The sequence below is a fragment of the Andrographis paniculata genome, unplaced genomic scaffold (assembly GCF_009805555.1).
Source record: "Andrographis paniculata isolate CXL003 unplaced genomic scaffold, ASM980555v1 Contig69END, whole genome shotgun sequence".
Classification (NCBI taxonomy): Eukaryota; Viridiplantae; Streptophyta; class Magnoliopsida; order Lamiales; family Acanthaceae; genus Andrographis; species Andrographis paniculata.
Window position 1 is genome coordinate 9,039,171 of NW_026137605.1, and position 25,191 is coordinate 9,064,361.

Below are 25,191 nucleotides of genomic sequence, written 5' to 3' on the forward strand. Positions count from 1 at the left end.
GTTGTATGATGTGATATAAATAGGGTTTGATGTGATGTTTTGAATGTAAAATTGATTTTTAGTATAATATAAAAAATGAAAAATAGGTGTTTGATTTGATGTTTTTGGGAGAAAAAATTGGATGAATAGTAGAAATCCTCCAAAATCCTTCAAACAAACACACCCTTAATAAATTTGAAATCGAAACTAAGTCACTAATTTTAAATTTGATTTTTATGGGTGTACTTCACTTTCACCATAAATACCCAACCACAACCACTGACAGCAATAAAATTAAGTACAATCTACATATGTAAATATATACACACGTTAATCATTCAAAATGCATATACTATAAACGAACAGTATTTTTAAAATACTGCTTCTCCCGTCCCAATACAATAGTCATATTTATTATTTTTATTTGTCCTAAAACAATAATTTCGTTTCCATAAATAATCATATCATTATAAAACTATCCTTATTTTTTCATTATTATTACACAATTATCACTATTTTTTACACTAATACACTCACAAGGGCAAAAAAGTCTTTTAAAAGTACTTTTTACCTACTATCAATATAATATCAATATTTCTTAAATCTCATGTCAAACACAATCCAAACTATAGTTCTGGGACGGAGGGAGTAATAATAATAAAATATATTTCATACACCCCACTTCAAAACAGTCATTTGTCGTTTAGTGGAATTAAAAAATAATATTCATTCCGTCTGAAAATAACAGTTCAATATCGTCATTTTCGTTCGTCTTAAAACAATAATCTCATTTTTTTTTTCTAACAAATTTCTCACTTTTTACAAAATTATTTCAATTTTTTCCCAATAATTACATACAGTAGGAGCATTTTGGTATTTTAAAATTACTTTTACACACACTATCAATATAATACTACTCCTCCGTCCCATTTAAAGGTTGTCATTATCCATTTTCGTCCATCTCAAAACAAGGTTATCATCTCCTATTAGTAATTGTACTACCTACATAACACAATAAATATCATTTCAACTTACATTATGTTACACAAATATCATTACTTTTATATTACACAGTACTAATAGGGGCATTTTTGTCCTTTTTACTACAACTTATTATAATACCAATATTAAAAAATTTACATGCAAAAAGTAAACGACAATCTTGCACGGGAACAGAGAAAATATTATTTTTCAATTCTCATGTTAATCTCAAATGTCCCTATTTTGGGAAATAAGGAGTAATATTTTATTGGTTAATTAAATTGTGTAAAAAATTTTGATATTTTTGTCATTGAACTTTATATATAAATTAATTATATTTATAATGATATATTTGTAATTTAGGTAAAATTTAAAAATATTTTAATATTAATATATAATAATTTTTATTAAAATAAAAAAGTAATACTTTTAAGTAAACAATCCAACGTGCAACACTTCTTATCCTTTTGATAAAACTTGTACAGTGATAATCAACATACTCACATTATATAATATTACTCCCTCCGTCCCCAATCGATCTATCCATTTGCTTTTTACACGGAGTTTTATAAATATTAGTATTATATTAGGATAAAATAAAAATAAAGGTAAAAAGACTATATTAACCATATTAGTATTGTATGATATAAAGGTAATGACATTTATGTAGTATATTGTAAATTAAAAGAGTATTTGTAATGTTAGTAGATAGTACAATTACGAAAAAAGGAAACGAATAATACTTTGTTATGTGACGGACCAAAATAGAAAAATTGATAGATTGTTAAGAGACGGAGGAAATATATTTTATTACTTTTACTTGTTCAAATGCAAAGTACTCTTTCCGTCCCATTGAAAAATTGTCATTTTTCATTTTCGTTCGTCCTAAAACAAAGTTATCATTTCCTAATTTAGTAATTATATTACCTACTTAACATAATAAATACCCTTCAAAATTACACTATATTACACAAATATAATTACTTTTATATTACACAATACTAATAGGAGTATTTTCGTATTTTTCACTACAACCCATTATAATATTAATATTTAAAAATCTACGTGCAAAAAATAAACGACAACCTTGCATTGGGACGGAAGAAGTATAATATTTATTAAATTTCTTAAAAAATAATGCATATTACTAAAATGAGGAAGTATTAGCTTGTAAATCCACGGATATATAATATAGAATTGAGTTTAATTGTTAGAAATATTTTAGTTTTTTAGTTTTTTTATTATTATTTTGTTTAATTTAAAATATTTCATATATATATCTTTTATATTTTAATTAAAATTTATGAAATTGTTTAATAATGATAAAGATAATATATATATATATATATTGTATTGTGACAAAAGTAAAACAAACAATGAATGTAGGGTGTGATTGGTTTTAATTTTACTTTATTATTTTCTATTATTGTAAAATATGTTATTTAAAAAATATTTAAATAAGAAAATAAAAAGTAACCACAAAAAACACAAGCAAGAAATGGAGGTAATAGGGTGTATTTGGTTATTGAGTTTGAGTTTTGAACAATGATATAACGTGATATAAATAGTTTTTATATGATATTTTGAAATAAAATTAAATTTTAATAGTACAATATAAATAATAAAAAATAAAAATTTAATCCGATTTTTTTTAAAAATAATATTCATTTCGTCCCACTTACTATATCTTTGTGTCGTTTTTATTCATTCCATATTTTATGTCATTTTTTTTTTAAATGATTATCTATTTTAATTTTTTTTAAAATTTTAATTAAACTAATTAGTTATTTTAATTTAAATTTACAATAATTCATATTATAAATTAATTATTTTTATTAATATATTTTTAATTATCTACTAATTATATTTATCTCAATAAATTCTCGTGTAGTAATAAGATTTCAATAAAATCCCCAACCAAGTTAGTCAACGGGGTGAGGCAGAGAGTAGATGCGTAGGGGTAGGTTTAGGTAAGATTATTACAAGGAGGAAAGTACAAATATACCCTCCTTAAGCTAACCCTAGCAGTAATAAGCCCTATCTATCTATCTATCTGACTTTTTGGTTGTAGTGATTTGACGGTATCCGTCAACGCCGTCGGTTTGTAGGCGATGACGGCGTTTGGGTGGCGCATTGGGAAATGCAAACGGCGGGCGGGTTGGTGGGGACCGTCCGTCTGTGTCCGTCGTCGCTTTTAATTCCTTTGTTTGTTTCCTCACCCCACGCTGTCCAATCTTCACCCTAATTACGCACATCTTTTTTTTTTGGTTATTAATATAAATTTGTGTTTATTTTTTACAAAAATAAAAATAAAAATATTGTGACGATTTTTATTTTTTTTTTGATTTGATCGAATTAATACAATAAATCAAAAAATATATATAAAAAAACAAGGTTCTAACTTATATACATCGTCTCATAATAAATTATTATTTTTTTTATTTTATTAAGTTCTATAACAAAATATTTATTTTTTTTTAGTAACTGTGCTATCTACTTAACATTATAAATACCCTTACAACTTACAATATATTATACAAATGCTATAACATTTATATCACACAATACTAATAATGATATTTTAGTAATTTTTACTTTATTGCTACTAAATCTCAATATAATACTTCCTCCGTCTCAATACAATAGTCTTGTTTACCATTTTTGTCTATCATAAAACAATAGTCTCATTTCCATAAATAACTATATTACCATAAAACTATCCATATTTTTTCATTATTATTATATAATTGCCACTATTTTTATAATAATATACTCACAAAGGCAAAAAAAAGTCATTTAACATTACTTTTTACCAACTACCAATATAATATCAATATTTCTTAAATCTCGTATCCAATATAATAAGACTATACTTTTGGGACGGAATGAGTACTAATATTTTTAAAACTCCGTGCAAAAAACAAATAAATAGCTAGTTATGGGACAGAGAAGTATAATACTCCCTTCGTCTTAGATAACACGAGACTATTATTATAGATATAAGAATTTAGGTAAAGTATAATTAGTAAGTAATTAATACAAATATTAATAAAAATAATTATAATAATTTTTTCAATTTTTGGTACTATTTTTCAATAATATATTTTTTCTTTTTTTTTTTTAAACATTCATCAAATACATATTATTTTTTTAAAAATATCATATCAAATACTAAATTTTTATTAATCTCATCTTTGTTTTCAAAATTGAAAAAATAAATCTGTGTAAACGAAGGATTTGTTTGTTCAGTCTTGATTAAATTTTTCTTATTTTATATAAAATAAAAAAAAATTACGTTGAATAATGCTGAACTTTCATAAAATTAAAAAAAAAAAAAAAATGAAGTATGCGAGAAACATATTTGTCGGACCTGGTTCAGTTATAAATAATCAACTTAACATATAGTCGAATCATATATAGAACATTTATAGATCCTCAAAAACCCGAAAACCCCAATTTCACATAAAACACAAGACAAAATATTATAGAATTTTTTTATTTTTTATTTATTTTTTTTTTTAATTTTAGATTTTATGTTTTTCTTTTACAAAACTAAATTATATTCTATTACAAAATATTTCATTTAATTGTTATTTAATTTAGAAAATCAATACATCTTATATTATACTGTATTTTAATCAGATTTGTAATTGTTAATATTTTTGTCATATTAAAATATTATTTACAAAATAAAAATAAAATAAAAACAAAATGTCTCTTGGCTATATTTCATTTAGGTGTCCCATTCTATTCATCAATCTTACTTTCCATATATGTTAAATTAAATATTTATTTTCTTATTTATTACATTATAAAATTTTAATTTTATGTTCAAAATACTATATTAAATAACTATTACTAACTCATTAAATATTATTTCAAGTAACATTTTTTTAGTATTATCAAACCCAAAACTCAAATCCAAAGAACACATCCCAAATGTTGCATATATACGTTAATATATGCAATTACACACGGATCTTAATTAGTTGCAAATTACACTCATTTTACATATACACAATTTTTAAAATTTGACACTATTTATTTATACTTTTTTCTTCCTATAAAAAAATATTATTATTAATTTTAATTTTAATCTGTTTAATAACAAAATATTTATTTTATTTTTAGTAACTATACTATTTATATAATATTATAAATATCCTTATAATTTATAATATATTATATATATGTCATTACTTTTATATCATATAAAGTTATTTTGGTCATTTCTACTCTATTTTTTACTACTTCATTAATACTAATATACCTTAAACTTGTATAAAAAATAAATAAATACTTATTGAAGGACAAAGTGAATATTTTATTTCATGTATATCTATATTATCAAAGTATATCTATATTATAAGTATATCTTTACAGTAAATTGAAAATAATAATATTTTTATTAATTAATAAAAATTTATAAAATAATATTGAGAAAAAGAAGTAAAAATAATTTTTTTTTAATGAATTGTATGTTAAATGTTAAAAATTTTATTAAATTGATTTATATTTAAAATAAATAAATTTATTAAAAAAATCATGTTTATGTGACATAAAAAAAAAGAAAATCAATATTTGTCGCTGGACTTTATAAAAAACAAAAAAAAAATAGGTTTGTTTAGAAAAAGAGGCACCATGTAAAATTGTAAAAAAAAAAAAAAAAAAAGCCTATTCAAGACTGCCACAATGAAAAGCCAAATTAATAATGTCGGTAACAAATGGTTTGGTGTTGTAAATGTTGGACGTGTGACCATTAAATTATAAGTTTAAATTCACTCCGCTCTTGTGGCGATAGCCTAATTTGCAGGAGACGCGGATTCCATTTCATCACAATAAATAATAATGAATTGAAGAAATTGCGTAGACATAACCCAAATTATTAACATTACATTATTTTGTAATAATAAAATCCTTAATTGGCACAGTTCCATTGCGCTTGAGCAGTATCTTCAACTGAGCTCTCGGACACTCCAATTTGCTCCCCAAACTGTCCTTCCGCCGGCAACCAATCGCTTTTACAACCTTCGGAAACTCCACAAATCCTTTAATTCCGCGCCTAATGTGCGGATTCTCCGTCGCCGCCGTCTTCTTCTTCTCTCCCAACACTAACCTCAATTTCCCCCGCAACATTGATGTCTGACGATAACCGCCGCCGCCGTCAACAATGTCCGAACGATCGGCCATGGATTCCGGCCGCCGGCGGCTCCCGACATCTCCGGAGATGTCGATTTCGGAGAATTTCTCCTCCAGGAGGATCTTCGCCTCGGCGAGCTTCATCTGGACACGTTCCTCGCGGATTACCTCAGCCGTGCGGAGCATTTTTCTTTCCTCCTCGAATTCGCGCCTCATTCGAGAGATTTCGAGTTTGTCAGAAGAGATTTTGTTCGCCAGATCTTCACAGCGCTTCTCCAGAGCTTTCCGCGATTTCCTCTCCTCCATTAATTCCGTCGCGAGCTTTTTATTCAAACCTTCGATTTTCCGCCTGGCCTTGCGCTCGGTTTCTAGAATGTTCTTAAGTTCCAGAATCTGTGCCCTAGCTTTGTCCGATTCCGACAGCATATCCGGCGGCTTGATGAAATCGAGGTCCCAAAACGACGCCGCCAGCTTCCTCGCCGACACGGGGAGATGGAGGCGGTGGATTTTCCGGTCGGCGGCGCCGCCGAGGGGTTGGAGCGGCGGCTTCTGATTGGAGGCGGCGTAGAATGGATTCTCGTAGAGTTTCCAGGTCGGCTTGCAGACCGGAGGATGGAGATTATTACAGCAACAATGGTAATAAGACTCGTTGTTAATGTTTGTGATGGGGTGGGTGGTTTGTCGGATGTTGATCATGAGCTGCTGCTGCATCGTCATCATGTCCGCCATTGGAGAGGGTAGTGAAGCTCGCTTTCTGGATTGTGCTTTGTGGCTGGACAGCGCTGTATGTTTATGTCTGTGTCTAATTCTAGCAATAATGATACGACGTCGTTTAGGTCTTGCTGCTTTTGATCTGGAGTTGAAGAAGAAGGAGTTTTGTAATTGGAGTAGCTGTAGGGCCATGGCGGCGTCGTGTCATCAATCCACAATATAATAAAATAGCAGATGAGGGATCATAAAGTTTCTATTACCCTCAGCCTCACATGCACCCCCACACCACCCCACCCCACGCCACGCTGTGTGTATATATATATACCGCCATGGCTGAGTTCTTCTGTAGATGCTCGGGAGCTCTGAATGGAAGATGATTAATTAAATAATTTAATTAATTAGGGTGATTACGGGTGTGATTTAGGGGTAATTGTTTTTCATTTAAAATCTCAGTTTTTTTTTTTTTAATTTTTTTTATTTACAGTTAAATATTGGACACGGTGATAATTATTTTTATTAATAAAGTCTTAATTATTTACTAATTATATATATGTTTGTTTCCAGATTATTGAAAATAATTTAATTTACATGAGTTATAAGGAATTATGTATGAAATATAAAAATAATGAATGTGAGTAGTGTATTAATTTTTCTTAATTCTTGTACTGAACTCAAATATATTGTATGTTTTTTTTTTTTTTTTTAATTTTATTTTGTCTCTTTCAATAGTGTAAATTATATAACATCCCCTTATATTTTTAAATAAAAATACACAAAAAATCATATATTCTATTTATTGCGTAAAATCTCGTCGTGTCATTGCAAAATTTTCACGAAACACCCTATTTGTCTAAAACTGATGTTTGAGTTTAAATAAAGATCTAAATTGCACAAATTTTATATAAATAAAAGACATAAAATATGTTAAATAGTTTTTTGAATAAAATAAATAAAAAATAATTGATTAATTTTTTATTTTATAATTTTTTGAAAATAAATTATTATTTGATTTTTAAAAAAAAATTAAAAATAAATAATTGATCAATTATTTATTTATTTATTTTATTAAAAAAATATTTAAGATATTTTACATTTTTTATTTGTATAAAATTTGCGTAATTTACACTTTATTTAGAATCAAATATCAATTTTGAAAAAAAAATATTTCGCACAAATTTTATATGAACATAATGGAATTTCACACAATAAATAAAATATAAAATATTTATACATTTTAATTAAAATATAAGGGAGTGTTATATAATTTATATTTTTAAATAAGGCGAAGAATAACTAGCTTGATTCTTTCATTATAGTTAGCTCTACTCTATACTATTCTATTTAATTAATTGTGGCATTGATTTGGTGAGTGTTGGAGACATTAATGTAGGAAGTTAAAATTATACCAATTTTAGGATGTAATAACAAATTTTTAACTTGTTTAAAATGGTAAGGGTCACTTTCTTCGCTATTAATTTCACAATGCCAAAAAATTTATATACCCTTCCAATAAATCAATTCATAAATACATAGAAATATAATTAATACCTTCTTCCGCCTGGAAATAATTGACACGTTGATTAGTGGTACGATATTTAAGGAAATAAAATTTAATAAATTAATGATAACAAATTATAATATTATTTCATTCATTTTTTAATTTAAATAATATTGTTGATATCTTTAAAATAATAGTTAATATATATAATAAAAAGTTTTAGAATATATATATTTAAATATTTTAAATTTTATATTTCAATATATACAATAAATATTTTATAAATTTATGATCAAAATAAATTAATTTTATAAAAAGTAAAAAATTATAAATGTTGATCAAAGTACTTATATATTTGAGGGAGATAAAAATAGAAGAACTTATGTGAAAAATATTAGAAATATAATTTAATTATTTATATATATATATAAATTAATAATTTAATATAAAATATTATTTTTTATATTAATAATACAATTCTCTATATTCACACGTACAAAATAAATAAATAAATCAAGCTCCAATAAACCCCATATATAATTCCTTATAAAATTGAAAAAGAAAAACAGTTGTCCCATTGCCCCAAATCATTGCTTCATTTTTTCACATGGGATTGGTCATCTAGTGGGCCTACTTTCATTACATTCATTCTACTATTAACTATCCTATTTAATTTAATGCCCTATTTAGACCATGTGCCACACCATTTTATTCGTATTTATAACTTTAAAAATTAAATAAAACAATTATAAAATATTTAAGGTCATTTACTTTAACAGAGAAATGAAAAATATAAAATAAAATAAAATAAAATAAACTTGTGATAGATTTCATATATACAAAGTGAATCCGAGTTGGTGTGGTAGGATGGTTAAATTTTGTCGACATCTTTTCGATTGAACTTATCTTGTAAAACTTTATTTAAATATGAAATTACTTGTCTTACATATGATTTAGGAGCTATTGAATTTGTTATTTATTCAATATGTATTAAATGTGTGTTTGGTACGGAAAATTGATAGAGGAACATAAAAATATTTCAATTTTTTTTATTTGTTTGAATTAAAGAAATAAATTTTGAAAAATAAATTATTTTAATTTTTATGTTTTCATTTTTTTCTTTCAAATATAGAGAAATGAATATTATAGTATATATTTTTTATTTTATTTTTTTACTATTTAATTTTTATATATATATTTTAAATTATATTATTTCATATTTATAAAAATCCTTTTATTAAGTTTGTCAACAAAGTTCTCAATTTTACCAAATAAAATAATTAATTATTATTTTTTACTCAATTCATTTTCTCTATAATTTTCTCGGTACAAAACAACCTAAAAGAGTAATAGTTGTGATTTTCAATATTATATATATATATATATACAAAAGTCAATTGTATACTCCCTCATTCCCAAAATTATAATTGAGTTGTGTTTGAAAAAAAAAAAATTTAAGAAATATTGATATTATATTGGCAGTTGGTAAAAAGTACGAGTAAAAGATTTTTTTGCCCCTGTGAGTGTATTAGTGTAAAAAATAGTGACAATTGTATAATAATGATGAAAAAGTAAGGGTAATTTTATAGTGATATGATTATTTATGAAAATGACACTGTTGTTTTGGAACAGATAAAAATGGTAAACATGTATTGGGACATAGTGAGTATTTTAAAAAGGGCTTGGAATTCCAAAACCTTTTCAAATCTATTTTTTTTTTAAATTTTAATAAATCTAAAAATAATAAGTTTTAATTTTTAATCATTTCAATATTATCTAAATTCATTTTTTACGATTTAAATACATCAGTGAAAATATGTTTTAATGGTATATACACACACACGTATAGTTAATTTAGGGTATGTTTCTTTAGACATGTTTGAAAAAAAAAATTAGATTTTAGTTTGGTATTAAAATAATATATGATGAAATATTTTGTAAGAGAAAAAAAAATATTTTTTCGATAAATACAAAGTCCAAACAATAAAAATTTAGAGTTTGGATTAAAAGAAACATCCCCTTAATTAATGGAATTAAAAACTTGTTACCTTTTTAGTAAACAATTCTAAACGTTCTCCTCAGTTTTATTTCTTGAAATCAGGCCAGCCCATTAATAGATACGAAGAATACAAATAATATTATTGGGCTCAACTGATTTTATTGACTAAGCCCAATTCTTTTTAAAAATAATTTTACCCGAAACCATTTTGTTTTTAATTTTCAATTAAATACATTTAAACTAAGTCCTCATCAATATGATGGGGTTTGTTCATTTTTATTTATTTATTTTTTTTTTTACTTCATCCAAAAACTCGAGTGTACAAATTTTATGTTTCTATTACAATTCATGATAATAATTCACACAATATATATTATTGAATCAAACCCCCGACCTAAAGGTCAAGAGGTTAAGGGTTTCGTCATTAGGCTACACTCTCATTCCCAACACATACTATATCATACTCCCTTCGTCTCTTAATAATATATCTACTATTTTTTTTATTTTGACTGATCTCATAACAAAGTATTCATTTCTTTTTTTAATAATTGTACTATCTACGTAACATTACAAATATCATTCTAATTTATAATAACTTACACAAATGCCATTACCTTTAGAAACAAAAAAAATATAATACTCATTCTATTTTATCTCAATATAATATTAATATTTCTAAGAATCCGTGCAAAAAGTAAATTGGTATATAAATATGAGAGGAAGAAGTATATATTAGCAATATTTATGTTAATAATTTACAATGTAACGTATAAACTAAAAATATATGGCAATACTTTACAAATTAAATATTATCTTTGATTTAAGTACATATCACATCTTAATACTACACAATATATAATATTCAACTAATATATCACATCTTAATATAATATAATGTATAATATATATTTCTACCAACACATATTTCAACAATAACTATATGTTAGTGCGTAACATTACAATGTGCTTGCTAGGTTAATCAGCATGCACAATAATGGCCCAGAAATAACCTATTACACAAACAAATGGTCTCTCAGCTCATTAAAATTATACTATCTTCGTCCGGTTATAAGAGTTTATTTATTTTTTGTGTGTTGATATTTGAATATTAATTATTATATCAAAACATAGTACAAATTAAGAAAAAATTGCAAAAACACTTCAATTAGTTTATTATAATATTAATAGAAAGACATTGTAAAATATATATATAAATATAAAAATTTTTAAGGTTAAGTACAATGATACAAAATATAAATATGACCCTTCGAAACGAACAACGGAAAGAGTATTATATTTTTTTTGTTCCTAAACTTATATATAAATATTTTGAAAGTAAATGAGTAAGTTAATGAGGTGAGTTTTTTTTTTTTTTTTAATATAAATTGAATGTATAAATAGTTGACATATTTGTAAATAAATATAATATTGAATGGTATAAATTAAATAATATGTAATAATTATTTATTATAAATAAAAACTTTTTATAGACAAATAAAAAATATATATTCCTATTTAATAGATGAGGGTACAATTTTTCCCCATGAAAAGAGTATATTTTAAAGAACAAATAGAATGTGTTGTTTAATATTTATATTTTACATAATTAAAAAAATATTATTAAATATATATTATATATGCATAATAGTAAAAATGAATGAAAACACACAAAATATTCTTTCCTATAATACCTTCATCATTTCACATTTCACATACAAATATAACATAACACCTAAAATTATACAGTAAATACAAAATAATCATAGTCATATTGTTTGTTTATTTTATGCTTAGTTTTTGTTGGTAAAATAATTGTGGTATTTTGAATTAAAAATAAAAATAAAAAGTTAAATTATATAACATTCTCTTTTATTTTAGTAAAAATGCATAAAATATTATATATTTTATTTATTGCGTGAAATTCTTTATATTAGTATAAAGTTTGTACAAAATATCGTTCGATATTAATATTTGATTTTAGATAAAAACTTAAATTACACAAGTTTTATACAAATAAATATTGTAAAAAGGTATTAGATCAGCCGGAGATTTATGTGCATACTTTCGAATAGGGCTGTGATTGCCACGTTATTGCAATATATATATATAATAAATGTAGAAGGAAAAATTATTTTACCGCTCTTGATTCAACTGACCAAATAATTGATCACGTGAGCAGAACAAGTTGCCCCTCTTTCCCACATGAAATTCAATAATAATAATAATAATAATAAGAAATTTAAGACAAGTTAGGCGTTACGTGACGCAAGCATATCATGGCTGGTTATTAGTATTTTATTATTATTATTATTATCATTTATTATTTATAAATGAGCTCATAATTTTCGATTAACTGTATTTAATTAAGTGCGTGGGATCAGTTGTTGACTAATTAAAATGTTGAGCAGGTCGCCATATTTGATATATCTAAATTAAATTAATTTATTTTAGCATTTTTAAGAGTGTATTCATTTAACTATCTTTACCTTTTTTTTTCTTTTTCGTTTGTTCAATAAAAATTAATATATATATTTTTAATAAATTTATTTATCTTAAACATATTTAACAAAGATAAATTAATTTAATTAAATTTTAAATTTTTTACAAGTGAATCTGCTCAAAACTTTTTTATTATGTACCAACTGATTGACAAAAATAAATAAACAATATATAACAATAGTTTATGTAATAGTTAATATAGTATAAATATAAATCTAATTTATAAATTTTAAAAATATATCTAACAATAATTCATCAAGTACATACAATTGAGCTCTATCACATAAAAAGTATGTTTATATGGTGCTAACTTATAAACTTCCAACTCTGTACATAATTTAAGGTAATATGATTACATGATGAGGTGTTTGTAAGTATACAATACTACTCTAATTTAATTTAGTGACTATTTATACTCTCTCATTTTAAAATATTATTTATACTATTTTCGTCCGTTTTATTTCAAGTATCTCTTTTATATTTTACAAAAAATAATTATACATTAATACTAAAAAATCATTTAACTTTTATTTAAATTACAAAAATACCATTACGTATACAATTAATTTAACTATAAAATCAAAATATAAAACGGTCAATACCTCTTGCACCATTCTAGTGATAAATAAAATACCATTTGCTCGTCTTTTAACAATCTATCTATTTTTTTATTTTTTAAAAATAATTGTACTATCTACTTTTACGTTTATATGATATAATACTAATAGGATTAATTTAGTTATTTTTTTTATTTATACTATATCTCAATATAATACTAATATTTTTAAAACTTCTTGGAAAAAGCAAATGAATGAATAGATATGAAACGAAAAAAATATTATTTTTTAATTTATTATAAAATCTCCAAAAACCCATTTGAAATAGAGAACATATAATTTATATATTTATGTATTAGTATAAAATTATATCATAAAGTATTATACATATACTGCTTAAAATTAAATTATAGGGACTATTACGTGACTAGTTGGCATTCCTGCCCGGGTTCTCGGCCATAGTCTGTCCTATGTGTGCAAGCTCCTGTCCTGTACGGTCGACTAATGACCCATATCTTGATGCAAGTACGTGTTCCGTATGATTCTCCTATACTGTATGCTATATCCCGGGCATGTTGCGCACAGCGCACATGGGACGGCGGGGTCTGGGTCTCAGCGTGGTCGTGGCCTAGGCGCCGGACGTGTCAGCTTTCGAACACGTTACATATGGTATCAGAGTAGACCTTGACGCTGGTGGCGAACGGAGCGACAAAGTGGCATGTCTCGAGTCAAGGAGCATGTCGGTGGACACGTCAAGGATGATCAGGATGATCATGTCCTAAGGTAATTGGACAGTTCGACGTTGCCGAGCACGTCAAGGAAGAACATGTCCTAAGGTAATTGGATATCCCAAGGAAGGGGAGTATGCTTGACGTTGCTGAAAGGGCCAAGAGGGCCGAGCTTTGTTCGTGAGGGAAAAACTAAGTTAAGGACGATCATAGGGCGAAAATCGCATAAGCCACAACAACGGATGTTCCGGATGGTGTGTGGAGATGCGCAGCGGAATTTGGATCGCATGTGGATTATGGCAAAAGACCTCGCTGGCTGTTGGTGAGCACCAAAAGAATGGTATGCAGGAAAAAGATTGGTAGCGAGGGTGCAAGAAATAACATCAGTGCACTCAAATAGCGTCGCACGAAGGCTTTTGCCACTTGAAGTAGGGGAGTTTGTCGCAGGTTGACATTCTTGCCCCTGGTTCTTGGCCATAGTCCGTCCTATGTGTACGAGCTCCTGTCCTCTACGGCCGATTCCGCATAATTCTTCTATATTGTATGATATATCTTGGGCGTGTTGCGCACAGGGGACGAGTGGTCTGACCTCAGCGCGGGCATGGCTTAAGTGTAGGGCTGTCAGCTTCCGGACACGTTACAATTATGTGTTTAGATTATAATTAGCATTAATTTTTAACCACCCCAGGCTCAGTGGACGAATAATCATGACGAAAATTCAACTCAAACTGTTTTCAAAGATATTTCCCATTTAAATATATGTATATTATAATATTGATTCCCACGACAGCACCAATGTGGCAAAAATTCAGTGCAATTCGCAGCCATTTTTGAAGCCCAGCTCGCTTGCTCTGCCTCCAAGTTCATAGATTCGTCCTACAGGAGTTCCTTCCATTCCATTTCCATTCAAGAGTATTACTATGGCGGAGGAACGGTGCCTCGACTCGCGGCGGCACTTGCTCGTCTGGTGGTTTTTGTTAGCTGTTGGATTTGCGGCGGATGTTGCGCGAGCGCAGAATGGGACTACGAATGCCACAACCCATCCTGTTGATGGTGCCTAACTTGTTTTCTGTTTTGAACTGAATTTCGTACTTTAGTTAGTTTAGTGATTCGGAACCAAAATTGCCGATCGATTTTGTCTTATTAACTTCACTTGTTGCTGCTATTGATTTCCTGTTAGTAAATGAATAGCTGGATTATAATTTATAATACTAGGTAATCATCTTATAGTAGCTAGGTAGCTTTAATGATTTCGTTCTGAGCTGGAAATCTCTTTGTTTTTACAGAAAATTGCAGAATCAGTGTATTTCTTAAGGTTGCTTTTGATAAGCTATGAAGTTCTATACGTGGAAATTTTTATGTCATGTTGTATTTAATTTGATATACAGCAAGTGCTATCAACACCATGTTTGCACGATGGGGGCTTGTGGCCTCTGATCAATGGAACATTAGCGGAGAAGTATGTAGCGGTATTGCCGTTACTCCAGGTCCAGCTCCAGATATTGGAATTAAATGTAATTGTGACATCGATAATGGTACTACTTGCCGTATCAGATCTCTGTAAGCGATCAAACAAGAAAATCTACGTTTCAAATAGACAGATTTTTATCTTCAAAGCTGTGATCCATCTTGCGCTAACAATCCCCAAATTGTGTCCAATCTTTACTGTTTTTCAGGAAAGTTTTCCAAGCAGATCTTTCTGGTCCGATTCCGGACGAACTTTGGAATTTAACTTATCTAACGGACCTGTATGTTTGATTTGGCTTTAGAAATATCTGCATGTTTTTTGACCTGTGATTTCCTGAAATGTGCAAGTATTGAAAGTATGAACTTTTCCCCTTGTGTATTTCAGAAATATGGGTCGAAATTATTTTACGGGTCCGCTCTCTGCATCAGTTGGACGTCTTACTCGCATGATGTACCTGTATGCTGTTATCTTCTTTCTTGCTTCCCTACTTTCTATATGTTCAGTATAATCAGATTCACCTCCAACTTTGTTTGCTTGAAAAAAAATATGAGGACTTTGTTCTGTGATTTTATGTTATTAGGAGCTTTGGAGTGAATTCTTTATCAGGGGAAATTCCAAAAGAACTTGGAAGATTGACTGATTTGAGATCATTGTGAGTCCTTTGGTTTTCATAAATAAACTTTAACAGCGCACTCTCCCTGCCTTAAGAGTTTCATATATTGGATGTTAAATCGTTTGCTGCTATTTATGTATTATTTTATGTGCAGGGGGCTTAGCATAAACAACTTCTCTGGATCTTTACCACCTGAGCTAGGCAACCTGACAAAGTTGACACAGCTGTAAGACATGAAGCTTTTTGCAGTAGTTGCATAGTTCAATAGAATATGTAAATCTAATGCATGTTGTTTACAAGTTGATGTATTTTAAATAATTGTGGTCATGGAATCTCTCTGTAACAACTCTAATCTGAAGTCTTAGCTTTCCCTTGTTGATCTTGATCTATTCTCTTGTTAGGAGCACGGTCTTCTTTTGGTGGATGGAAACTTTATATTAATAATATCTGTCTTATCATGCTAGATACGTTGACGCTGCTGGAGTCAGTGGTCCAATCCCGGAAACATTTGCTCGTCTACAGAGCTTGGAGAGAGTGTATGAAAATAAATTTAAAAATATCTTCACCATTAGTTTCTTCACACTTATGCATAAGAATTACATTGTTGTGATTTCAGGTGGGCTTTTGACAGTGCATTCACCGGGCAGATACCTGATTTCATTGGAAATTGGTCAAAACTTGTTACACTGTGAGACAGAGATGACTATTTGTATATAATATTTATTCATGATGTTGCTGTCCTCCTATATTTCATTGGCATAAATATAAACAAATAGTGTGGTTATAAAGATATAATTAAAGATATAAACAATGTGTTTTCAGGAGGCTTCAAGGAAATTCATTCCAGGGTCCAATACCACAATCATTTTCCAATCTAGTCTCTTTAACTGACTTGTAAGTGCAGTCATTCTTTAGTTGTTCATCTGATTATATTTGTTCTGTTTATAAATTCTTTATGCATAAGCTAATCTTTTTTAGGAGAATAAGTGAACTATCTAATGGGAGCACGTCACTAAACTTCCTCAGAAATATGACTTCTCTATTTACCTTGTAAGGACATGAACACAGCTTATGGTTCTGCATTCTTAGCTATTGATTGCCAAGTTCAAACATAAATGATGCATTTTTTTTGTTTCTTGTTTTTTTGCAGAGTTCTAAGAAACAATAATATTTCTGGTCCTATACCTTCATATTTGAGTGCATTGCAGCGTTTGTCATTCCTGTAAGTATCAATGTCTTGAGATCACAATGTGTAAGGGGTTTATACTTTAGTTCGAGAAATTTTGGCCATGAGATTAATCTATATGGTTACACATATAATGAGTGTATATGGTAATTTCATGTGCCAGGGATTTGAGCTTCAACAATTTCACAGGAACAGTTCCAGATTCACTTTTCACTCTCAATTCTCTCACTCACTTGTAATATCCCGTGAGCTACTCTTGATTTTAATTCTCTCTTCAAAAATTCATCCACTTAGTAGAGTAGCCAAATAAAAATGCGGTAAAATAAAGTGGTTTATGAGTATCTTTTCAATCTTCAGGTTCCTTGGCAATAACAAGCTAACTGGGGTACTACCATCCCAAAAGACTGCTAGTCTCCAATATATGTGAGTAAATTCATGCTTTGTCTAGACTCAATTATAAGCACCTAACATACTAACATCTGCCTGCAGAGATTTATCATACAACGAGTTATCGGGAGCCTTTCCCTCTTGGGTCAGAGAGCAGAACTTACAACTGTACAATCATATAATCCCAGATCTTCTTAATTTGTTTATAGATCTTTTACATTGTGTTTATACTGATACAGCTCACACTAATGTCATTTGTGTTTTCAATGTAGTAACTTGGTTGCCAACAACTTCAGCTTTGACAATTCTAATGGCAGGTGAACCTATAAGCACAAGCAATGGATAATCTGAACATGATCTACACCTGTTTAGCTCCATCGAAAATCTTTCTGTTTGCTGTACACATATTTCTTGATCTTCTCATTCAGAGCATGATTTATTTTTCGTGCTTTTCAGTGCTCTGCCTTCTGGATTGAATTGTCTTCAAAGAAATTTTCCTTGTCATAGAGGCTCACCTATTTGTAAGTGAGAAACAACCATCACAACCTTCTAAAATGAACATGTCTTCCCATTTATTAGTTCTAACATGTTTTGTACAATCATCAGAACTGTTCAAAAATTCTAAAGTGCAATTTTTCTATTGTTTATAGATTCAATCTTACCACTCAATTTTTATGGATTTTTTCTGAATGATGTTCTGCAGATTCCAACTTTGCAATTAAATGTGCCGGGGAACAGTTTAGGGCTGAAGATCTCTTATATGAATCAGAAAACGAGACTCTTGGCCCAGCGGCTTATTACATGACTGGCACTGGCAGATGGGCTGTTAGCAATGCCGGTGCTGATAGCGAGAATCCAAAATATACCACCTCCACCTTAACACCATTCACAAATACTTTGCATCCAGAGCTGTTCCGAAGTTCTCGATTATCAGGTGGATCATTAAGGTATTATGGCTTAGGACTCCAAAATGGTAACTACACTGTGACGCTCCAGTTTGCAGAGTCCGAAATTTCAGAAAGTGGGAGCTGGAAGAGCCTTGGGCGGCGTGTGTTTAACATATATGTCCAGGTTAAATTACAGGCCTTCTCAATAGACATGCATCTTCAAGTTGAATATAGACTTTGAAATTGATGGCATGGCATCGAACATGACTTTTGTGTGATGTAGTAGACATATATATTTTCTCGGGATTATTTTCTTATTTATTCACTAAAATTTCAAGAGCTCCAGGGTAAATTGGAGGAGAAAGATTTTGACATAAGAAGAGAGGCTGGCGGAGCATCTACGAGAGCTGTTGTGAAGCAATTCAGAGCTGAGGTGTTGGAGAACCATATTGAAATCCATTTCTTCTGGGCTGGTAAAGGAACTGAATATATTCCTACTGCAGGTACATACGGTCCTTCGATCTCAGCAATAAGTGCCGTGCCTGCAGGCAAGTTCAAGTTCTGAAGCTGCACTGTTCTTCAAAACTTTGAAGTTTGTTTCCTTTATTCCCATGCAGACTGATTGAATGGTTTTTATGCAGATTTTATTCCCACTGTTTCGAACAATCCTCCCGGAGGGAAGAAGAATCGTGTAGCCATGATTATACAGATTGTTGTTGGTGTCGTAGCTGCAAGTATGCTTTGTGTAATTGCAGTCTGCTGTATTCTCTGGAGAAGAAAGAAACAGAAAAATCTTGAGGATGATGGTAATGCAATAAACTCAGTAGGCCGGTGACTATTTCTTTGACTAAAAATTATAACCACCTCTCTTCGGTATTTTTAATGATTCATATGCTGAAATCTGCAGAATTATTGGGTATCGATGCTCGCCCCACCATATTCAGTTATGCGGAACTTAAGGCTGCAACAAATGACTTTGATCCTTCTAATAAGCTCGGAGAGGGTGGATTTGGACCTGTCTACAAGGTAAAAATACCATCTTGAATTCGAACCTTATGATTTATGAAAATACAACAGTAATAATAATACTTCCCAATATATTTTGCCAGTTTTTGTTCTGATACGATCTTTTTAAGTAGTATAATTTTGATAGTTTCGGAAAGGTTGATGTTTCGCTCAACAGGGAACACTGGAGGATGGACGACAAGTTGCTGTTAAACAGTTGTCTATGTCATCTCATCAAGGGAAGAGCCAGTTTGTCGCTGAAATAGCTACTATTTCTGCTGTGCAGCACCGTAACCTTGTTAAGCTGTACGGCTGCTGCATCGAGGGAGATAAACGGCTGCTTGTTTACGAGTACCTCAAGAACAAGAGTCTCGACAAGCTATTGTTTGGAACTGGTAAGTAGAAAAAACTCTCTTATACATAACTTCATGCCTACCATATGTTCCATTGAATTGAATCGTCTACCCTGATCGAGCAGGGAGTAGAGATTTGAATCTCGACTGGGCTGTGCGTTACAACATATGCGTGGGAGTGGCGAGGGGCCTCGCCTATCTCCACGAGGAATCTCGACTTCGAATTGTTCACAGAGATGTGAAGGCCAGCAACATTTTGCTCGATTCCGACCTCAGTCCTAAGATATCAGATTTCGGATTGGCCAAATTATACGAGGCTGAAAAGTCGCATATAAGCACCCGAGTCGCCGGCACGATGTAAGAATCGACTAAAGCTAAGATTTTTGTGCTTTTCATTTTTATCGAACTAATTTGAATATGCCCCCGCGTAACCATGCAGCGGATATCTTGCTCCCGAATACGCCATGTTCGGACATCTCACGGAAAAGGTCGACACATTTAGCTTTGGCGTCATGGCCCTTGAGATCATCAGCGGAAGGCTGAGTTCTGACCCGAGTTTGGAGGACGAGACCATGTATCTCCTCGAATGGGTAAGCTGCATTCTCTTAGCTACATATTGAAATCTCGTCGTCATAGTGCTGACAATACATAATATATATATATGCATATAATATAAACTAATAGGATAAGGTATATGTTAATATTAGAGGTGACAAAAACTAACACGATAGAACAACCTGATATGAATCCGACACGATAATTAACGGAGTGGAGTTAGAGTTAAGGTCTACATTTAGTTTATAATATATGAATATTAATTAATATATTTATTATATATGTAAAATTATCTTAAATTAATATATGTTTTTAAAAGATTATTAATTTAAATTGTACACAATCTATATATCTTATTTTTAATAGTTTTTACTATTTATTATGTATGTATGTCTATTTTTGATTGACTAATGACTTTTGAATTTTTTTAAATTGATTATTTGATTTTACTTTGATGAAATTTTAATTTAATTTTTCTTTTTAAATGGATAAAATGGTTGACTTCGTATTAGTCTGGTCGGGTTTGGGTCATTTGGCCTGTTTATAAAATTATTAAACGGATTAATGAGTTATTTTCAGATTGAACGAGTTTGGGCAGGTCAGATTGGGATTGCATAGTTTGATCCGTTGAAAAACTCGACCCGATCCGACAATTGCCAGCTCTAGTTGATATAATAGAAATACAATACATAAAATAGCACATGACAACACAATGGTCCACGCAGCACATGATACGACTGATTTCAATATACAATATATAGTAACATGACACGTATATAAGTTAGAGGAGATAACACATGCTAACAATCCATACAACATATATTGTCCGGTGTATTTTCATATATTTCATATATTGTCTGGTGTGTTTTCGACGTGATATATTATTTGGTGCAGGCGTGGAGCCTCCACGAAAGGAACGAGGAAATCGTTCTAGTCGACTCCTCACTAGACGAGTACAATCCCGACGAAGTCGTGAGATTAATAGGCGTAGCTCTGTTATGCACGCAAGCATCCCCGCTGTTGCGGCCAGCCATGTCCCGTGTTGTGGCCATGCTGGCCGGAGACATGGATGTGGCTCCCGTGACCACACGGCCGGGGTACCTTGTCGACTGGAGGTTCAACGACGTCACTGCCGTCATGTCGGCGCCGTCCAAGGTTAGTTCTACATCTGTTCATGTTGAATTATCTAGTTCAGTTAGTAATAGTAATTCTACCTCAACTGCATCACAACTTCAGTTCCCTAATGATCATACCATCCCAATGCTCATTGACTCATGAGATCATTGAGTGGTGAGGGGATTTTTTTTTTTTTGTTTCGAAAAAAAATGAAATTATAGAGTTATTATATTTATGTATGTATATTTTGTGAATATATATGTATGGATGTTTAATTATGGTTTAGTAATTATTTGTGTATAAATGTAGAAATAATAGTGGTTGTGTTGTTACTCAAGAATTTTTTGGTTTTTTATTGTTAGTTCCTGAGAATGGTAAAAGTGTTATTAAGATATTTATTTTTATTATATTGAAATTTTTGTAAAAAGAATTGGGTATTGGAAATGTTAAAAAATGAAATAAATAGTAATACATTGATAATCTGCTTAATTTATTTTATGTGCACTCGTAATCGAGGTTTTTGCGACATTTCAAATCGGTTGGCTTATATTTCTAATCTATGCTTATTGATGTAGAATATAAGATGAAATGTGTAAGAAAAATATTTTATTTTGTAAAAAAAATGTTTTGTACAATGTTCAATAAAATTGTTAATGAAATATGATTGTTTTGTGAAATAATTTAAATAAATATTTTTTGATAAGAGAAATTATATAGGAAATATAAATATATATATGATATATTAATATTTTTAAGAATGTGTACATTTTATTTTTTTATTTTTTTTGTTAAAAGACGAGCTTATGCGACTAGTTATGGTGTGCCGTGGAATATGCCTTTTAAAATTTAAGATAAAACAATATGTTTTTGCATCTAAAAAAGTTTTACAATGCGACTACGTTTTTTTGGGGCTTTACCGGAACTAATAAGAGAAAAAATTAAAAATATATCAATTTTGATTATAATATAAATTTTTTATCAATTTTAATTTTACTATAAATAATTTTAATCGATTTTGGTTCAATAACTAAAAGATTAATGAAAATTACTTATGTGAACGTAATGAGATTGATGTGACATCTAATCTGAATAAATTACGATAGTGTGTACAATAAAACACACCCGTGTTAATCATACTGTGTATAAAATAAAATAAGCCTGTGTTAAACATACGGCCATGTACTGTGTTGGAACACAGCCGTGTACAATAAAAAACACGGCTGTATATCATTTTTGTTTTGATATAATAATTTTATTATTTTAATCAAAACTCTAAACAAAATTATTATACTACCATACTGCTATATAATCTCCCAAAAAATTCTCTCCTGTACAAATTATCCTAGACGAAAAACATCAATTCAATGTTGCTTTTATTAAAAAAAATTCCATTTCGTACTTACTTACTATTAGAAAAAAAAAAAAAAAAAAAAAAATTAAAAATTAAATCCACATCAACCTAGAACACAACCAACAATCGGAAGTTTACGGGAACTCACAGAACAACGGCAGCCGCAGATTCCGACAGTTAGTAAAAAATCCACCCCATAAGCCCCTAAAGAAATCCACCAAGAGTGTTGGTGCCGTGCAAAAGAATTCTTCATTATTCTCAAAAGTTGCCTACTGTCAGATTTCTTCTTCAAAATTGATCACTACATTCAAATTCGTTCACTACATTCTCTAACTACAATCTACTCATCTATCTATACATACATATATATATATATATATTTTATATGTATCTATCTATGCATGAAATGCAGCAAGTATGCATGATGATAAATAAACCAAAGCTGAGACCATAACAAGGTAGAGCAATTTTTACCTCAAAAATTTTTCTTCAATCACAAAGGAGGAAGGATGTTACAATTCGAAGTCATCTTCAAGCTTCAATTGCTCGACGGCAGCCTCCTCCTCCTCATCATCAATCATTAAGTACGGATTGTGCGGCTCCGGCTTGAACTTGTACCCTGTGAACACATAGAACGCCAATGTCGCCAATTCTCCAGCGACAACGCTCGTCCACACATATTTATAAGACGTAATCGTCTCGAGCGCGTACACGACGACGCGCGTGAAGTAAATATAGCTCACCACCACAATATAATACTGCCTGAACAGAGTGAGCTTCATCAGATTCACAGCAGCCTTACCGTCGGTCCTGGCTGCCTCGCGGAGGTTTTTGATCGACCAAACGATGGGGAAAAGCACGGCGCAGCAGCAGATCACGTCGACGAGGAGGAAAATCTGCTTCCAGGTGATCCAATCCTGATCGAACGGACCAGATTCGTCGATCACTACCTGTGCTATATTGGCCACCACTTGCAGAGGAATCACCATCACCAGAACCTTCTTCTCTCTGTCCTGCAGATACGGCTTGAGGAAGGACCAGCCGGTTCCGATCAACACGATAAGCGTGAACGTGGAGATTCCTTTGAGGAAACTGAAGATGTAGAAGAGGATATCCCAGCCGTGCGCGGAGCCGGTGCGGTTGATGTAGGATTTGTCCTCGGCCTCGCAGAGGAGATTCAGCATTTTGAGGTTGAGCACGGCGAGCATGAAGAAATGGATGGTGAAGACGGTGGATCTCTTTCTGTAGAGGACGGCGATCCAGAGGAGAACGAGGAGGAAGTAGATCAAGGAGAGAAGGAAGTAAACCCTAGGCAGGACGGTCTTACCGGCGGAGAGATAGTCGCGGCGGTTGGATTTGGCGCCGCCTTCGAGGTTGTACATGGCGGAGCGGACGGTCATGGAGACGGCGAGGTCGGGGAAGCAGTTGGCGAAGACGAGAGCGAACTGATCGGCGCCGATTTCGGTGTAGGAGTCGTTGTATTGGGAGGCGGTGGGGGAGGGGAGGAGATCTAAGGTGAAGACCTTCTTAATGGCGTTGGATTCGAGGACGCAGTTGATTTCTCTGTCCTCGATTTGGTAGAGGACTTGGAGCCAGGCGTCGGAGGTGCAGAGGAAGAACCCGACGTTGGAGAGGGCGGAGGGCGGGTCGGGTTTGGTGCCGGAGAGGGAGAATTGGGTGATGTTGAGCTCCAATATGCCGCGGTGTGTGAACCCGAATTCGTCCAGGGGGATGATCCGCCGGTTGTCGGAGCGAATTTCATTGACACGGATCTCGCCGGCGGCGAGGGGGACGGCGGATAGGAGGATGAGGATGGAGAGGGGGAGAGGAATCGACATTTGGTTTTTTTGGTGGGTTGCAATGGGGATCGGATCGGAAGAAGAAAATGAAATAGAAGATCAATAGTTGATCATGATGATGGTATTATTTTCGGGATATTTTTGGTTTAAATTTGAAGAGCTTTTTACGTGCGGAAAAATATATAATATAGAAAATAAAACATAAATAATTAATTTGATATATTTTTAAAAAATACAGAAAAGGAGTAATTAAAATTCTCCAAATTTCTTAAAACAAACACATTGTCAAAATTTATTTTGTAATTATTTCGTATCAACTGATTTTAAGATGTGTTTGATTTGCATTTCAAACTTAGACTACTACTATTATTTATCTTAAT

The 25,191-nt window shown here is 30.8% G+C and overlaps 3 protein-coding genes across 5 annotated transcripts; 1 reads left to right on the forward strand and 2 right to left on the reverse strand.

The window, feature by feature from the left end:
- Positions 1 to 5,747: 5,747 nt before the first annotated feature.
- LOC127263863 (protein BRANCHLESS TRICHOME) lies at positions 5,748 to 6,878 on the reverse strand. Its single transcript, XM_051293132.1, has one exon. The coding sequence runs from the start codon at positions 6,826 to 6,828 to the stop codon at positions 5,857 to 5,859; it is 972 nt and encodes a 323-aa protein (XP_051149089.1). The 5' UTR covers positions 6,829 to 6,878; the 3' UTR covers positions 5,748 to 5,856.
- An 8,012-nt stretch (positions 6,879 to 14,890) lies between these two features.
- On the forward strand, positions 14,891 to 21,936 carry LOC127264075 (probable LRR receptor-like serine/threonine-protein kinase At1g56140). Its single transcript, XM_051293435.1, has 24 exons — positions 14,891 to 15,144; positions 15,480 to 15,651; positions 15,768 to 15,839; positions 15,944 to 16,015; positions 16,140 to 16,211; positions 16,327 to 16,398; positions 16,637 to 16,708; positions 16,789 to 16,860; positions 16,995 to 17,066; positions 17,151 to 17,222; positions 17,323 to 17,394; positions 17,522 to 17,593; positions 17,716 to 17,781; positions 17,848 to 17,913; positions 18,018 to 18,062; positions 18,202 to 18,266; positions 18,449 to 18,816; positions 18,979 to 19,180; positions 19,274 to 19,438; positions 19,540 to 19,658; positions 19,816 to 20,032; positions 20,116 to 20,347; positions 20,430 to 20,580; positions 21,440 to 21,936. Exons 1-24 carry the CDS (start codon positions 15,012 to 15,014, stop codon positions 21,821 to 21,823), a joined length of 3,105 nt encoding a protein of 1,034 aa, XP_051149392.1. The 5' UTR covers positions 14,891 to 15,011; the 3' UTR covers positions 21,824 to 21,936.
- Positions 20,478 to 24,964, reverse strand: LOC127264077 (protein CANDIDATE G-PROTEIN COUPLED RECEPTOR 7-like). 3 transcript variants are annotated; one of them, XR_007841600.1, is made up of 3 exons: positions 23,487 to 24,964; positions 23,161 to 23,216; positions 21,573 to 21,713 (listed from the first exon to the last, which is right to left on the reverse strand). XR_007841600.1 is itself a non-coding variant. In XM_051293446.1 (2 exons), the coding sequence occupies exon 1, from the start codon at positions 24,848 to 24,850 to the stop codon at positions 23,525 to 23,527; it is 1,326 nt and encodes a 441-aa protein (XP_051149403.1). In that variant the 5' UTR covers positions 24,851 to 24,964; the 3' UTR covers positions 20,478 to 20,599; positions 23,487 to 23,524. The 3 variants fall into 3 exon arrangements, 2 of the variants coding, with proteins under 2 accessions (XP_051149403.1, XP_051149402.1); XM_051293446.1 differs by lacking the exons at positions 21,573 to 21,713; positions 23,161 to 23,216 and adding an exon at positions 20,478 to 20,599; XM_051293445.1 differs by lacking the exon at positions 23,161 to 23,216 and having other exon boundaries at positions 21,572 to 21,713.
- Between the last annotated feature and the right edge of the window lie 227 nt (positions 24,965 to 25,191).